This window comes from Cloeon dipterum, chromosome 3 (genome assembly GCF_949628265.1).
Source record: "Cloeon dipterum chromosome 3, ieCloDipt1.1, whole genome shotgun sequence".
Lineage (NCBI taxonomy): Eukaryota > Metazoa > Arthropoda > Insecta > Ephemeroptera > Baetidae > Cloeon > Cloeon dipterum.
In genome coordinates, this window is record NC_088788.1 from 31,616,713 (window position 1) to 31,633,355 (window position 16,643).

General features: G+C 42.0%; 1 protein-coding gene across 2 annotated transcripts; it reads right to left on the bottom strand.

Annotated features, from left to right (window-relative positions):
- Positions 1-729: 729 nt before the first annotated feature.
- Positions 730-14,179, bottom strand: LOC135938774 (BMP and activin membrane-bound inhibitor homolog). Of its 2 annotated transcripts, none has more exons than XM_065482694.1 (4): positions 13,907-14,179; positions 5,856-5,991; positions 4,674-4,798; positions 730-2,332 (listed from the first exon to the last, which is right to left on the bottom strand). In XM_065482694.1, exons 1-4 carry the CDS (start codon positions 14,100-14,102, stop codon positions 1,971-1,973), a joined length of 819 nt encoding a protein of 272 aa, XP_065338766.1. In that variant the 5' UTR covers positions 14,103-14,179; the 3' UTR covers positions 730-1,970. The 2 variants fall into 2 exon arrangements, with proteins under 2 accessions (XP_065338766.1, XP_065338767.1); XM_065482695.1 differs by lacking the exon at positions 13,907-14,179 and adding an exon at positions 7,211-7,321.
- Between the last annotated feature and the right edge of the window lie 2,464 nt (positions 14,180-16,643).

The window sequence follows — 16,643 nt, forward strand, 5'->3', positions numbered from 1 at the left end:
GCAATCTAGTTCACAACTTTACCTGATGCCCGCGAATATATTTTGTGACGTGATTGCGTTCACGTGGTTTTCACCTCGTGGTGATTCGTGATGCGAGCACTACGTAAAGCATGACATTATCTAAAGTGTGTGCTCCTGTCTTTTAGCTAAGGATTCAGTTTATTGGCGTAACATAAGTCTTTACGATACTATATTATAACAAAGTATTATGAAGATAAATATCAAATAATATAAACATAGACTGAGAAATCGAAAATATATGGAAAATATAAAAAAATTTAATTAGTGGCCCAAGGCCCAAACAAGCTTCTATTTTAAGTTATTTGGTAGAAAATGTTTCATAGTTTTTGTTCAATTCGTTCAATAATTTATTTAGTTGATTAGAAACCAGTTAAGAATTTATATATATGATTAGAAATGGTTTTTAACACTCCACGCACAGCTTTCGTAAGGGTGGATTGAATCAGAATTTTTCCTCTTAAAATGTCCAATCAGACTTTTTATTATGATATTCAGTTAATGAATTCGCGCATTGATTTAAATTGTATTGAGTAACGCATTGCCAAAAATGGCTTTTAATCAGATCCACTGATAATGTGACAAATAAGCATGATTGGGAGTGATTCAGCTTTCATTCATATCGCACTACGCTTCGCGCGCGTCACCATATTTGCGTAAGCAGGCCGGATTTATTGAGCCAAAAAATGCAACAGTTAAAGAAGATTACCGTTTTTAAGTGCAGAGTACTTGCTTTTTATTTTCAATTTTTGACGATACATCCGTAATAAATATTGGAAATAGTACAATAATTTGTGATTTATGAATCTTTTAATGTTTCGCCAGTATTAAAATAGCATGGTTTGACACAACACTTTGACACCTCTGACAACTGGAGGCACTATAGTTCGTATAAGCTTATAGGAAATCGACAACAGCAAAATCAGCTAATTTTAAGCATCCAAATTCCAAGAAATTTTCAATGAATTAAATAATTGTTTTTTGCCAGGGTAGACGTTGATGAGACACAAAAATTTGAAATCATTTCACAATCAAAACAGTGACAGCGTCTAAATTATTATGTAAGCAGTCAAAATGTATCAAAACGAGAGTACCAAAACAATAAAATAGTGAAGCATCTTGCCTTTGAGACCTTGTCCAACTTAGGGATAATAATAGTCGGTCTTCCATTAGTCTACAATTGCTGACTTGCTTAGTCTTAAGACAACACATGTCATTTGAAATTAAAATTCAATTATTCAAAATATAAAGAAGTCCTTGGCTGGGCAAAAGCAGCTGTTTTTGCTCTGGTGTATAATTATGTACAAATCATTTTGCTCACACAAACATACGCGCACACATTACATTACTTTCGAAAGGAGAAGCACGAAACCACATAATTTAAGAGACGGTGGACTCTGCCTGTAGAGCCGAGATTGCTCATAGTTTCCACTGGACTAATCGGAACGACCGTGGCTCCCGTTCTTCCAACTTTGCAGCGGCGGAAGGCGAGATTCTGAATCTGAAGCCGCGCGGTCTCACGGCAGGCAAATTTCAAACTTCAGATCACTTGTCTGGTAATTAAACTTCTGCCATTTTATCACTGCCAGCACGTGAATAACGAATTTGGCCGCGAACTTTTATTGTCTTAAGTACCTGGGAATGCCATGGCTCCTTTACTTTCACTGTCGCTAACAATTATCACATTTGTTACGAAAATTGAATAATTTACAACAAAAGCAGTACGCATTAGAAAAATAATAATCAGTCCTGTGGCAGAGATAAAAACCAATGAACTAATCGGATGCAACAACAAGTAGTCAAGGTGGTTCCATAGTACATTTAGTAATAAAGGCAGCTACGGCTTTTGTGTCACTCGCATTCGCACAACGTCCACACTTGATTTTATTACTATTTATCACATTATGCTCCAAAATGTCATGTTCCTCTTTTTTTTTTGCGAAACAACAACCCTAGACGGCACTTGGCTTCTCCCCGTGCGGTGAGGCGAGGACCCAGTTGGTGACTTTGTCCTGCGGGCCCTTGTAGATGGCATTCTTCACCACCTTGTCCGAGGGCAGCGAGCCATCCTCCAGCAGCAACAGACGCGCCTTCGAGTGCCGGTTGGCGCTGTTTTGCTCCGCGTGGCACTGCATGTAGCCCGATGAGGAACGCAGATGCGCATCGTACTTGGAGTCACGCTGCAAAATCTTCCAGGCCATCAACACGAGCACCAACATTATCAACATGCCACACGTAGGCACCGCGATCAGCATCACTGTGATCCAGAAGTCATCGTAGTAGCTTGGGCTCTCCCCACGGCTCTCAATCGGTTCTGAAAAATAAAATGAGCGGATATTAGTAAAAATATGGTAATTCTATTTTGACTGTTTCAATTGTGATTTTTAATGAGTGCGAGTGCGCACCTCAAATCAGATCTGTTGATAGCAAATGTTTTGATAATTCCTTGGAATTTTCAATTGATTACATTTTAAATGGCAATCTCAATTTATCAGTTGAGAGGAATTTGAATTGGTTCCTTGAAACTTTTATTTTTTAACATTGATTATGGGTGGCAAATTCCTTTTTGACGCGCTCTGATCGGAATTTTTTGATTGAGAGAGAATTAAAACCAGAAAGGTAAAAAGGAATAAGACAGAAAAGGATTTATTACTGACAGGAGTCCAAATTGCAAAGTGCAGGCTGTAAATCTGCTAAAAAGGCCTGTCACTTTAATTGTCTGATGGGAAAAAAACGGAGAATGCTTAAGATTCCTTTTTTAATTTATCGGGTCCATTGACAAATATTTGAGATTCTGCGCCCTCCCTCTTTCCAACGGGCTCCGAGCTAAAACTCAACGACGATCCGACATTGGGCACAAATTCCGCCGCGCGATGACTCTAGGGTTTCGTTACGGCGGCGGCAGGAGGATAATTAACAACTCCTCTCATTAGAGGAAAGAAAGAGACTGCTTCTTTGTGTACATCGGAATAATAATCAGCTGCCTCTATAGGTGGTATAATTACCTGGCGAGTGATTTAATGATGCAGCGCGTCTGATACATAAAAGCAGAGAATTGAAAAAAAAGAAGAGAGGCGCGGAAGAATGAACTAACTTTTTCAGCGAGCCCCGGCGCAAGGTCAGCAGGACCTTAGGGAGCTTCTCGATCGGGCAAAAAATAAAATACAAATAATGAATACTACACACGAACTGCGGGCATAGAGGGGAGACGCCTCGCCGACGTCGACTGTGCAAATTCGAATTACAACACGCCGGCCGGATTTAATTTAGCGGGCCCTTTCGTCTCCGCCGGGGATAAACCTTCTCACGCTCATTTGAATTACGTCCAAAGGTGAAAAATCGTGCAAGAACGGACGACGCGTGCATTGTGAAACCGTAATTGCTTTTTGCGGTTCGATTTCCGCATATTGTGTAATGAAGTTGCCATTCTGAACCGGACACATTGGGAATTCAGGATCGGCGCGCGCGTTGCTGTTTGTTTTAGAGACGAGTTCATTTGTTAATATCAAGATGAGCTTCCAATAAATAAAAGGGCCAGAGCTGCGAGCATGCACGACGCGACGGCGGGCGCGTATCGAGATCGCCGAGCGATTACCGCATTATTATTACCGCTGACTGGCGCACACGAGAAAGAGAAAAACCAGTCCCTTGCGCCGAGGCTAGATTGAATAAAAAACTTGATTAATTATTAAATAGTTTTCCAAAGGCATTATCTGTAAATCAAGGTTGGCGCAGTAGCCGCAGAGATATATTCTCCTCTCGCTCCGCCGCCGTGTGTTGACAGCCGAGGAATGTGCTCGCCAGCAGATCCGCACACACATGCAGCATCATGGACCCGCAGGAGGAGCTAGCCTCTTCTCCCACCCGATTTCGAAATAATAAGTGGTTTGTCTGACGGACCTTTGGGTATTTTTGCCTCACGCGGCGAAAAGCCCCATAACGGAGACTAAACAAACGCCGCACCATGACTCTTCCGATAAAACAAATAACGTGCCTTTGTGCCTTTTCTATCAGGCCGCCGCTCGCTCAGCACAAGTCATAAAATCCGAATCCATTTCCAATCCTAGGCCCGGCAACCAGTAAAGCAGAATTTTTCGAAATGTGAACATGAACAGGACAAGTTACGCAACAGCAGAGCTCCTTTTTCTTGTAACTGTCAATCACAATATTTCTCATCCAAACCCCTCGTCTATTTCCACACAAGGCTGAAAATTTTCCTTCACTGAGCAAAATACTCAAATTGTTACACAGTACGCACGCGACAGTTGGGCAACACTAAAGAATGCAACGCGTGGAGAGGAAAAAACTCACTCGTCATCAAGATGCGAGTGCGGAATTATAGACTCTTGTCTTTTTGTGTTAATCTTTCAAGTTTTCTAAAGCAGTAGTTGAAGAATGGAATGAAAGGAGCAGATGAAAAAGCATTCTCAAATCCAACAAGGGAGCAGCAACTCTCTGTCAGCATGTTTGATCACACACAGACATTCTTGCCGAGGCCAGAAAGCTTTTAAAACGTGAATTGGAGGAGTAATCCCATTCATTACAAAGGACCGCGTATCACTCACCACTTTTTATTTTCATCGCGTGAATGAATCAAATTTCAGCCCGATGCCATTAACGCGCTCGCTAATCGGCGATGGAAATCATTTTCTCACCTGAACTGGAGCTGGAATCGGTGGTTATCCTGTAGTTGCACATGTCTCCCATGCAGCAGCTCAGCTCAACAAGGCCCTTTGTAGCTAATAGAGATTGGTGGTACTTGCAGTTCCGCCTCTCAACGCTGAAAAGAAAAATAAATGGAACTTTAATAAGGTGATCCAGGCAAGTCACAGTTTGAATGACATTTTAATTAATAATTGCTGGGTGTTTGACTTTTATTTATGAGTACGAACATAGTAAATGGTTTTCAAGGTAGATTTAATTTAAAATTTTAAACTTCAGAATGAAGAAAAAGAATAGGCGATGTAAATGATAAAAATGATCAATTTTGCTACCAAGCGGAATCTCCCAAATATACTCAAATTTTAATACTCTTGGGCAAGGTCTGTCTTTAAAAAATAATTCAACAAATTCACCGCTAAATTTTAGTCTTTTTGTGCTGCAAATGTAACAATTGGCTTCATTACAAGGCTAGATTAACGAGAAAGAGCAGTAAAATTGAAGAGAAATATTTTTGTATTTGATGGCAGCTGTTTCAACCCCTCAGGCCTGCAGAGTTTATTTTTTGTTGGTATCATACTGCTGATAAGACCTGAGGGGCTGAAACAGCTGCTGTCCAGCATGACAACGTGGCAAAATAATTTTTCACTGTTGCTACGCATCCTTACTTTATAAGACTGAATTTTATAAAAATCCATCCAGTCTAATTTCTTTCCTTTTTTGTTGATTAGGTACAAATCGTACAAATATTAAAAAATTAGGAACATAATATATGAAATCGTCCTGGTCCCGGAAAAATTGCGCAACGTTCAACAACCACCCAAATTTTCATCGTTGAATTGATTGTTGACCTTTTCTTGCAACAAGAAAATTCACGTTTGGTTGTTGAAAGCTACGCAATTTTTCCGGGACCAGGACGAAATGTACTTTTAGACGTGCGACAGATCCTTGTACGATGAAAACTTGGGCATATATATGATTCAATAAAATCAAGGGTAAATTATTTTAAGCGGTATTTTGAAAATCTTAGATGATTAAGTATTTCCCACGCAACGATCAAGAGGGGTGACATGTGACATGCAGCATTTTAATTTAAATTTTGGATTTTTAGAAAACTTGAGGATTGAACGGTAAAATTGTTGGAGTTTGAGCTCAATGTAGGTTGATCAGCAACTCACTCTGTCAGCTGGTCGATGCATCCATAAGCAGTGGCAGTTTCATTCCTCACGAAGTAGCACCCTCCTTCCAAATTAGTCCTGCACATGTAACTCGTGGTGACGCAGACGTTCTGGTTGCACGAACACGTCGTTTCCCCTGGAATCAGCAGAGAAGAACCAGGTTAATGAAATATGCACGGACTGGCAATTCAACAACGTGAGTCAGGAAATCGCATCCTGCGAAAAGCTTACGACGAATCCCCCAAAAGCAGTCTAATTTAAATCAATCAGCGGAAAGGCCTGATTTATGCAAATTGTGGCTCGAAATTAGCGCCGCATGCGTGCACGCCATGTGAGCGGCACATATCATGTTCACGTCGAATTCTCCCACGCCCAAGAGCCGCGATTGAGACTGGCGCCTCACGCCAACTCGAAAGGTGTGCAGACAGGTGAGTGTGATGCAACGCAATCTCCTTTCAGCCAGACGAGTTTTCGCTCGCCTTGGCGGCGCGGCTGCAGGAATTATTTCAATAAAATTACATTTTGTGTTCAAAATCGTGCCGGCCGCCGCGTGTAATCTGTTAAAAGCATAAACCTGTTTCTCGCGCCATGTCACCAGACGAGAGAGCGCCGCCGCTATCCACAGCATCGTCGAACCCGCTATGTGCACGCGAGAGAGTGAGCACTTTTTAGCGGATTAGAACCTTTCTCACTCGGCAAGAATAGGTTTTCCAATGCAAAGAGGCGCCCACAGCTCGTATTTAGATCATTAACGCCATGTGCGATGAAAAGAATGCGGTCGTGGATGCTGTGCTGCGCTGTCTAGAGAATCAAGAATGTCCGCGGCACCTGCCAAGCTGTGATTTGCAAATATTTCAATGCTTTTTAACGCGCCATTACGAGCATTACTTTGTTTCTTGGCTAGTTTGAGCCACGTAAATACAAAATGATATTAAAATACACAAGAGAACTGTTAATTTCAGGCCCATCAAGGGGATGTTTTTTCCTTAAACACTGTTTTTATTGTCAATTTCACCGATTTTTGCAAAAGATATAGGTTAAATTATTTTTTAGCAATATCAAAAGAGTTCAAGCAACGGAATATCATTTTTTTTAATTTCACAAAATATATATTTTGTTTGATTTTTCTATCCTAACATTATATCATTTAAGATGATACCAACGTCATAGGCCAACAATAGTAAAAATTTATTGAATAATTTGCCCCCGGATAAAATAAGAAAGGACATACACCGTTTTATTATAAAAACTTGCATTTTTTGCAACTGTGATCACTTTGCAACGAATTATTTCCGCTTATTGGCCACGACAAAGTATGAAATTGAGAAATCGACTGTTCGAAAATAGAAATTTACCGTAACTAATCGCGAAGAGCGGAAGGCGGATCGCACACTGCACGCATCCTTTCCCTGAATCACCGAGCATTTTCACGCGGCGTGATTCTGGCGATTCATTCATTTCTGCAGCGCGGCACGTCGCGAAATAAAGGATGGTCCGCCGATTTGCTCCAATTGCCAAAAGCACGTACACTTCATTAACATCATTCTGCGCTTGTTGGCGGAGAACCTGCTGCTTCTTTCTTTATTCAAACCGCGCGCACTGAGCGCAAGAATGAATAAAAGGATCGAGTGAGCGCGGCTCCTTGAGAGAGCGAGAGAGCGAACAATCAGCGCCGCGCGCATTCTTTCTTTCTCTCTTCTTGTCCGCTCGCTTGCTCGCCTCTTTCGTCTCCTTTGACAAACAAGTTATTTTATCGGCGAAAAAATATAAATAAATTCCCTCTCGGCGGGTTTGCTGGCGATGCGCGAGCATCGCGCGCTGATGGGAAGGCCAAAAAGTAGTGGCGACGACGTGATTTGAATTGTCCAGCCCGGCTGGGTGGCGAGGCCTCTCCGCGCCTCTATAATATTTATAATGCGCAGACATTGAAGCTTTGGCTCGGCTTTTTGTCCCTGCTGCTTCCAAGCGATCGAAAGGGAGAGTCAACCTGAGCTGCTGCACAGAGAACGTGTGTGTTATTAAAAGAAATGACGATCCTCGATCAGATCGTCTCGCGTGCATCGATTGTAAATTACGGCTGCTCAATAAAACACCCTGTTTGTGGAACTAATCGAAGGTGATATTGGCGAATTTCAAACTGACAGTCATACCGAAAGTTAAATAGCTTCTCCTTGCGCTTTCTGCATGAATGCGTAGTTGTGATTAAATGACATACGGTTGATTGTGTTTCGACAAAAACAGCTCATCCTACCGGCATCGAATCGTGACAAAGTGATTATGATAACAATCTTCCAATATTTATTTATTTAATGCGAAGCCGGTTTCTATGAGAATTTTTCTTTTATTGTGATTCAGCTGTATATTAAAAGAAAAGATAAGCAATCCTAAGAAAAATATTCTCTTATCTTTCCATGTTTTTCCACGCCGCGTCACTTCTGGACTCAAACGACACAATTCCATTTACGGCACAAAATTTGCACTTAAGCGTCGCCAGCCGTTTTCGTGAGCCTAAGTAACGAGCATCGCGACCTGTCATTTGGCACAAGGACCGTTTATTAGTCATTTTGCGAGAATGCTATTAGCACACATTAGGTGGTGACACCGCTCAGCGCCCAAGCAGAGAAAAGACTTTTGCGTTTGTTAAGAGCCGCTACTTTTTTTTATCTCGGCGAGCCAGGGCACACACAAACTCAAACAGAGGAAAAACCGCGATAAAATTTAATTTGTGTGCGTGTACTCTCGTAACACACAGACACACGCTGGCCGAACGTTGTAAGCGCCCCACACATGCAGCCGCTTTTAACATAATCATCATCAACAGCAGCATCAGCAGCCAGGGGTATATAACCCGCCCGTGCTAAAAATAATCCTTTCTTGACGGGGGAGTAAAAAATAATGTTTGGGAGGCGCGAGCGTTCGCCGAAGCCGCGACTCTCCACTTTGAATAATTCTGCTGCTGCTACTGGTTATTCCGATGAGGCGTCTGCTTGGCGTAATTGAGCCCGAGATTTCTCGTGCTCATTCCCACATCACTCGTCGATCATGTGCATATGTGCGCGCACATTGGAGAGAACGGTGGCGAACCGCGGATAAATATCTACCCTCAGTCTCACAAGATCCTCACGAGCTTTGTTTGGCATTGACCTTATGAGCAAAAAGAAGAGTTGGCTGTACACGAGGAAAATGTCGAGAGAGCTCGTGTGTTGCAAGAGAATGAATTGGGCTCTGACACAATAAGAGGCATTGTTTTTTTACCAGTTTGAAATAGCAATGGTCTTAGTGTAACCACTACTGTTTAATAAATATTCAGAAAAAATAGTTCTGTGATGGTGAAAGATTTCTGCAGCAATATTTTGTATTAAAAAAAATAAAATCGAATGACAGGTGTTTTGTATAGATGACATAAACCAGGTTGAGTTAGTTTTAGAGATTGGGGTGCATGAGTCTGAACAATTCCCAATTAAGTTTGTACAACTGTCAACTGGCAGGGGGAGAATTATTTCATTTTTTTTCGTTTTTGCTGGAGGTTTTCCGGAAATTCAGGGCTCTACATTCTTAATAATTCCTCACCAAGGTTGTGTTGCCTAATATGCCTTTCCCCATCGTAATTGTGATTAACCCTTTCTTTTTTTAATAATTTCCTTCCATTTAACTCCATTCCATGCCAAAGAGACGATATGAATTAAATCTTGACTATTTCGAGATTAAAACCTCTACACAGTTGCTCTCACAAAACCGAACACTTATCCCGGACGCTAGTGAAGATGAGTCACCGACATAGAGTGTGGAGTGGATGGCCGGCCGCCTGTAATGGAATGGCATGCCAATTTATGGAAGGGCAATAAAACTCAGCTGCGTGCCATTTTCCTCTCTATATACATACTCGGCCACAAATGATATTGACTCTGCAGGCGAACAATTGAAATTTCATGGTGAGGAAAATAAGAGTTTTTGGAGAGCGAGCAAACACTCTGTCAACGACTCAAGGTCCAGAGGCACTTGGCCAATGTCGGGCCTGTTCAAACAAAATTAAAAATAAAGTGCATCTGCCAGCAATTTCGCTCCCCCGCGCTTGTCTATTTTGTTGTGCTAAATTGACGCTGGGTGGAAGCCTACGGTAAGGAACAAAACTGGGCTGCAGTCATGGGGACGCGGGTAAGCAGCTGGGGGTGGTTGAAAAAAGACGAAAATGATGTCTGTCTGGAGGAGGGGGGAACTGGCGCCAGCTAGGTCTTCTGGCGGACATCCTCTCGTTCTACAACAGCAGCCCTTGCCGTCATTGTGTGCACGCACTGTTGGTCCCTCATTTCTAAGAGGTACAGAAAAAGGCACGCTCTTTTCCAGCCCCTTGTCGTGGACTGTGGATTGCATTTCATTGTTATTTTAACCCTGGGGAAAAAAGCGTCCTCCCATTCCAGGAACGAAAAACAAAACCTGTTGCACGCACACGCTACGAAAGCATGTGTGCTTTTCGCAGACCAGGCGATGCAATTTTATTGCAGACTATTTTTCTGCCGCATATTTCATTTCATTTGTTCAACAAGCAGTACTGGCGCCGGCGAGAGATAATTGCATGTCGCGCACCTCAGAAATTGGCCTAATCAGCTACGGGCTATTTGCGCGTGTAATTTACATTTGATTGTGAAATTCCGCGGATGGTGGAATTCGCAAACAACGAGATTAGCGCGGAGAGCCTGATAAACGACTCACAAATTTCACCATTAGGCCCAATCATTTTGGGACAAATCAAAAGATTTTTAAAGCTCGCTCTCGTTAGTAGACCTTTTTTGAACACGACTGACTCTATGTTACAATTTATTCAACTCCCGTGCAATGTTGTATAATTAGTTGTTCCTCACTGGATTTCCATATTATTATTTTTTTGCCTAGTTTGAAATGTAACAGGATGAAATTTCTTAACAGCAAGTACAAATTGGCATGAAAAAGAAAGTCAATATAAAAATTTTAGACAAATTTCCAAGTTGAAAGAGGAATAAAATTTATCATGTGATAACATTGGAAGTTTGTGCTTGTCAGTGTTACTTGAGGACAATACTTGTTTTTAGCGCCGGGTTCACTGGCCCCAGAATTATTTTGCCGAGGCGAGAAATATTTCAGTATATTATTATGAAATGAACTCCCCGAGAAGCGGCTCAGCGGCTCCATGGTCATCAAAGTCAACCTCCGCTGTACCTGACTTGAAAAGAGCTGCATCGACGGGGAGGCGACCCAACAATCGCATTCAATTACACAGAAAGAGCAACAAGCGATTGGGTAAATTCTATTAATTCCACGGCGTTTTATAATCGACGCTAACTAACGTAGAGGAGCAAAATATCAAGCAGGCACGTTCGTTTTATCGCGAAATCAAAATGCCTCGTTGACTGAGACAATGAACATGCGCGGGCAAAAGCCATGTAAGTTATTTCTCTGCGAGCAAGAGGGATGTGTACTTGGTTGAAAGTCGAAAAAAAATAAATACGCAGCGGCGTGTATTTTACTGGCCGGCTCGGGCAGCGAGCAAAAATTCCTCTCTCGGGAAGAATAATAGCAGAGTGGAGGACTTGTAACAAGCTGAAGAAGACCGCGCGGCTGCAAAGGTCCTCTACTCTATACTTATGAGGGGGTGATGGGAGTGATTGAGGCGCTCAGGTACACGGCCGCATGTCTGCCAAGTAATGAATCCGCCTCCTGCCTCGCCACCAAGCATTGGGCTGAATTTTTATTCCAACAGGGGCTCTTCGTCACAGCATCAGCAGCCAAGTAAAAAAGCAAACACGCTTTGCCGTTCGCACGCAAATATAATAAAAAGCGGACCAGGCAGCTAATTAAAATTTATTTATCGTTCGTTTTTCCAGCAGAATGATTTGCGGATTTGTCCCGTGTGCCTGCACAAGTGTCTGTTGGATTTGTGAGTTGGCGTATTTCGAGAAAGGGTTCTCATCTTTCTCCCTCAAGCAGTAGTCGAGAGAATTATTTATTCGTTTTGCGCTATTTTTTCTTCGACAAAAAGTGCTGCGTTTGTGGATTTAACTTGAGTGCAGAAATTATGAATTTCGAGTCGTGCAGACGTCTGCCTACTCAAGTGTCTTTCAAATAAGTGCAGCCCCTCTGATTGTTTGCTTAGGATCGCATTTACCTCTTAACTGATAGGAATGTACCACATGTTTTGGTATTTTTAGGATTATTTTGACAGAAATTACTATTTTACAACACAAACATGCCAGTTATTGAACTAAAATATATTTTGAATGCGTCATATTAAAAATGAGTCTTATGCGAATGAATAAACCCACTTTTAAAATCGCATTCTCGTGATTGCACCACAAACTCAAAGAAGGTTTTTATGCTTCCAGCAACCGCAATAATTTCGTGAAACTTAACCAAAGGCGCACCAAGAATTAAAGATAATAACAGAGACCATTCGTGGATTGGAAATTCAAACGTTTTCCCAAACCAATGCCATAAAGAGCGACGGAAATTCTTTGATAATCACCCCAAATTATAGAGGGCTGTGTGCGTTAAAACACTTTCCGTGTTCGCTCGTATTTCACCGCTGTTCTTTATCTCTTTTTAATGATCACTATGAGAGCAGAAGTTGAGTTTTGAAGCGAGGGCCCCTGAGCCAGCAGTGATGAGGGTTTTCCGGCGGCGGCAGCAGGTAACTCAAAACCAGACGTCTGAAGTGCGAGCTGTGCAATGCAAACCCTCCTGCAGGGCGGGCTGGCCCCGTTTTTTCGCTCTCTGCTCATTACGCGAGGGCTTCAGCGAATTCAACACCCCAATTCGACACTGCGCGAAATTCGATGGAAATCGAGAGAGCAAAAGAACTATAGAAGTAGTGCCGACTAAGATTATATGGTAGTGGAAAAAGGTTCGGATTGTGCTCTGTGTAACTTGAGAACACGCATCCTTTTTAAGTTCACTTTCCCAGGTCTCACTTCAATTATTTAGGCCTGGGTTGAGTGTTTAATTCGCAAATAAAATTTTGATTGTATAATATTATAGTTTAATGTTTATGTTTATAGAAAAAGATAAATTCCCGTAATTTCCATGTGAGAATACTTTGCGGAAGTCTAAAAATTACAAAATTTGTGAGCAAACAAAATTATTATAGAATATTTTTTTAAAAGGGTTGGTACTGGCACTATTCTCACATATATATTAGCTGCGATAGGGGCTTGAGGTCACGCCTAATTTTAGCGATTACCATAAAAATCCCGAAATATATATTGCAAAATTTGATGATTTAGACTTTTATCAAAATAAGTGCGAATATAGGGGCGGAAGGGTATCGTATTGGCAGCAAATTGAGGTGCGAATAGTTATATAATTCATCCTTCTTTTAAAAAGTGGACCGAAATAGCGGATTTTCGCTCTAAATTTGTCTTCTTTTATCTGTTTTAAAAGAGTGTCTGGCTCAGCGAAAGTTCAATGGATTGGAAAATCCTAATCCTTTTGTCAGGGTATAATACACTTAGCAGCAATATGTGCTCGCCAAACCAACAGATGGCCAACACTTCTGGCTAGAACGGAAGTGCGTCGCTGGCAACAAAAGGTGTGTGGTCTGTTCCATTATCCACGAACACCATTAGTTATTATTATTTGCGCTGTGGAGAGGAAGTGGACGGCACACTGTTTTTTGGTGCCAATGACGCCCTGCTCATTAAGAATATAAAAAAGAGCCAACAGTCTTTCAGTCATAAATCACATGCTATCACAAAAAGTCAGCTTTCCGCCGTGCTTTTCATCCCAATTGATGGTTCAATGGGCCGCTGCTCATTGTCAGTGCTGAATTAGTGGGGCTGCATCGTACAAAAAGTAAAGCAACCGCAGTGTTCTTTCTGCACGGTAGGTTGGTACGGGCGTAAATCTCTAAACTCATCACCGCAGAGTCATTATCGTCATTATACATAAAGCGATATCAACATCAGCAGGTTGCACAAACAAAGAGCGCCGCTCTAAAAGAGAAATCTTGCAATTCGCGAACCTTTCGCGAAAAAACCTTTTATGGTTTCGGCATGAAAACAAAAATATTTTCTTCAATCTACCTTTCTTGTGCTCGTGGTGTTTGTTGTGCACGTGGGGGTGGTTTCTGCCCCTGTGGTGATGTTTTTGGTGCTCTTGCATTTCGTCCAACTTGATGGCCTCCCCCATGGTTTCGGCTATCAAAGTCTCGTCCAAAAAGCCCGAACACTGAAGTGAATGGACTCCGAGGAGGACCAACAATGCCTGCGGCCACAACATTCTGTCCTAAATAACTGAAGCGACGACCGCTCTAAAGCTTTCTCGATGCCGCCACTCCGATTACTAAACCCGTGGAGCCAGCGAGAGGAAAGTTTCACCTCGCGCCACAGCGACCACGGCGCCTCTGGCGGCGCAAACGCCACTCGGCTGGAGCCAGAGCCGTGTCTGGGTCGGTCTTTTTGCTCTCTCGGGCTCCTATATTATTATACAGCATTTATTGTGGCCTCGAATGCCGCCGTTTTGATTATTCGATTGGTTCGCGCTACTTTTTATTATCCGACTGATTGGCAGCTAATTATTCGTGCTTGCCGGACGAATCAGCGTCTGCAATCGATCGATTTGTTGATTGTCTTCGGATTAAAGTTTGGCGTAACCACCAGGATCCTGTTGCACACTTCTGATGTAATCATTGTAATGGGAATTTATCATTACGCTCCTCATCGCAAGTACATATTGAATGAGTGACGTTAATGAGGCCTAGAAGCCAACCAATAAATTGCATTCCAGCAAACGTGACTTTTCGAGAAGCGTTTTTTTTTTAAAGTTTAATTTGTGTAAATAGATAAGGATCAGAAACAAATGAAGCAAAGTTGGACTGAAATCAGTGGCAGCTCTTTAAGTGAATGCTAAGCTGTCAAATGGATCTAGCCTGAAGAGTAAATAGCTGATTTAAGAGAACTTGCTTGTGAGAGAAAAAAATCAATTTGTTTTATTGCAGGGCTCTTAAAACATTTGCCAATAAATTCCACAATAAAACTGATAGCTCTGATTGGCTTGTGAAATGCCAGAGATTCTTTCCCAGTCGAAAAATCTTGTCTGACCGGCGTGTACTAAAACGTTACCAAGTTATTTGTTATTGCGCCATATAATATCTGTTAAATTCGAAACGATCAACTTCGAATCACAAGCAGATCCAGCCTTACGACATTTTTCAACGTCCTCGTGATCAGTCTTTGTATTTTGTCCCCGAGTCGCTTTTGAGATCCCAAACTTGATTAAACGCAACACAGCACGTTCATTTATTTAATAAGCATTCAATTAAAAGGGAATTTGCTTCGGTTAAATAAGCGAAGAGGCATTATCCAATTTACAAGCACATAAATAATTGCATGCGTGTGCGCCTCCATTGTCGTCGACTGGACCAAAAAAGCGCAGACGAGAAAGAGGAAAATAAATTCGTCGCTGCTTCTCGAGGCATTTAAACAAAATCGGCGGCGGCATCTGCGGCGACATTGTGTGCTTAATAAAGACATAAATGTGCCGTGAATTGTGCGGCGGCAGCAGGTGCACACACTCAAGCATCAGCGAATCAAGAAAAACCAGAAAATGCACGTCGCTAGCAGAGCGTGTGTACTCACGCATATATACGTCATTGAAATACATTACGGAGTGCAACGCAAGTACTCGTTGATTGAGAATCCGGAGCGTGCAGCCGTTTTTTCTCAAAAGAGATGCACACCGCGCCGACCAACATCTTCCACTTCGTCGCCGATGGCAAGAGTAATTGAAATGTCATTCGGCGCAATTTTTAATTGGCCGTTGTATCAGCTCATGCGGTAGAGTGAATTTATTAGTTGCGGCTGCACGCCAACAAAAAAATCGTTTTTTCAGTGTTAATAAATTTTAAAAAGGCTCTAATGAATATGAATCCATTTATATTTTTATTTTGGAGAAAAATTTGAAGGGTCCCCCAATTTGAGTTATTTTTTAAACTGCTTCTTAAAGTAAACATTGTAAACTTTATCTTGTTAGCATAGTGGAAAAACATGTGCTATCTAAACCAATACAGTATGTAGCTATTTATTAAGATTTTATATTTATAAACACAGTAAGCACCGTGTTTGTTTTTTCTTATCGTGAGAAAAATCAGATTTTTTTATTTTCATTAATTTTTTAATATTTTTTGACAAAATAAGAACTGTAGCAAGATTTTACACAGTAGTTTGAAGTTATAAAAGAGAATTTCTTGCTCTTGAAGGTCCTTAGTGTACACCAAACCCATGCGGGACTTTGCCCTGCGTAGCAGAGTCCACCATTATTTTGCTCAAGGCCTTCTGAAAACAAACCGTCCGATTCCACGTGGAGTCGACAGCATTCGACTTCAAGAGGCGCCGGCAGAGCGGGCGCAAGACGGAAAAATAATCAAATCGGTGATGAAAATAAAAAAAATCAAAGAGAGCTCTTTTACACACAGCAGGCTGCACCGACGAGCCAAGTGGAGAAAGAAACTTCGCGAGCGGGCGGGCAAAAGGGGTGATGTCATCTTTGAAAGTTTGTCGTGACGTCACACGAAAAAACACACATTCTGCATGAGGCCGTGCGCCGCGCGGCGTATAATGTTTTAATGCCGTCGTTTGCTGCTCCACGTTTATATTCACACGAGATCAGCAAGCCTTGTGGCTGCCGCGCGTTTTTTACATGCACCACTCTATATCTAATATTATAAATTTTATCTGCCGACATGGTGGCGCCTTTAAGGCCCGCTACTCTCTCCGTGCGCCGCTGTCGCCGCCACGCCGTTCAGATAAGAACTCGCACACG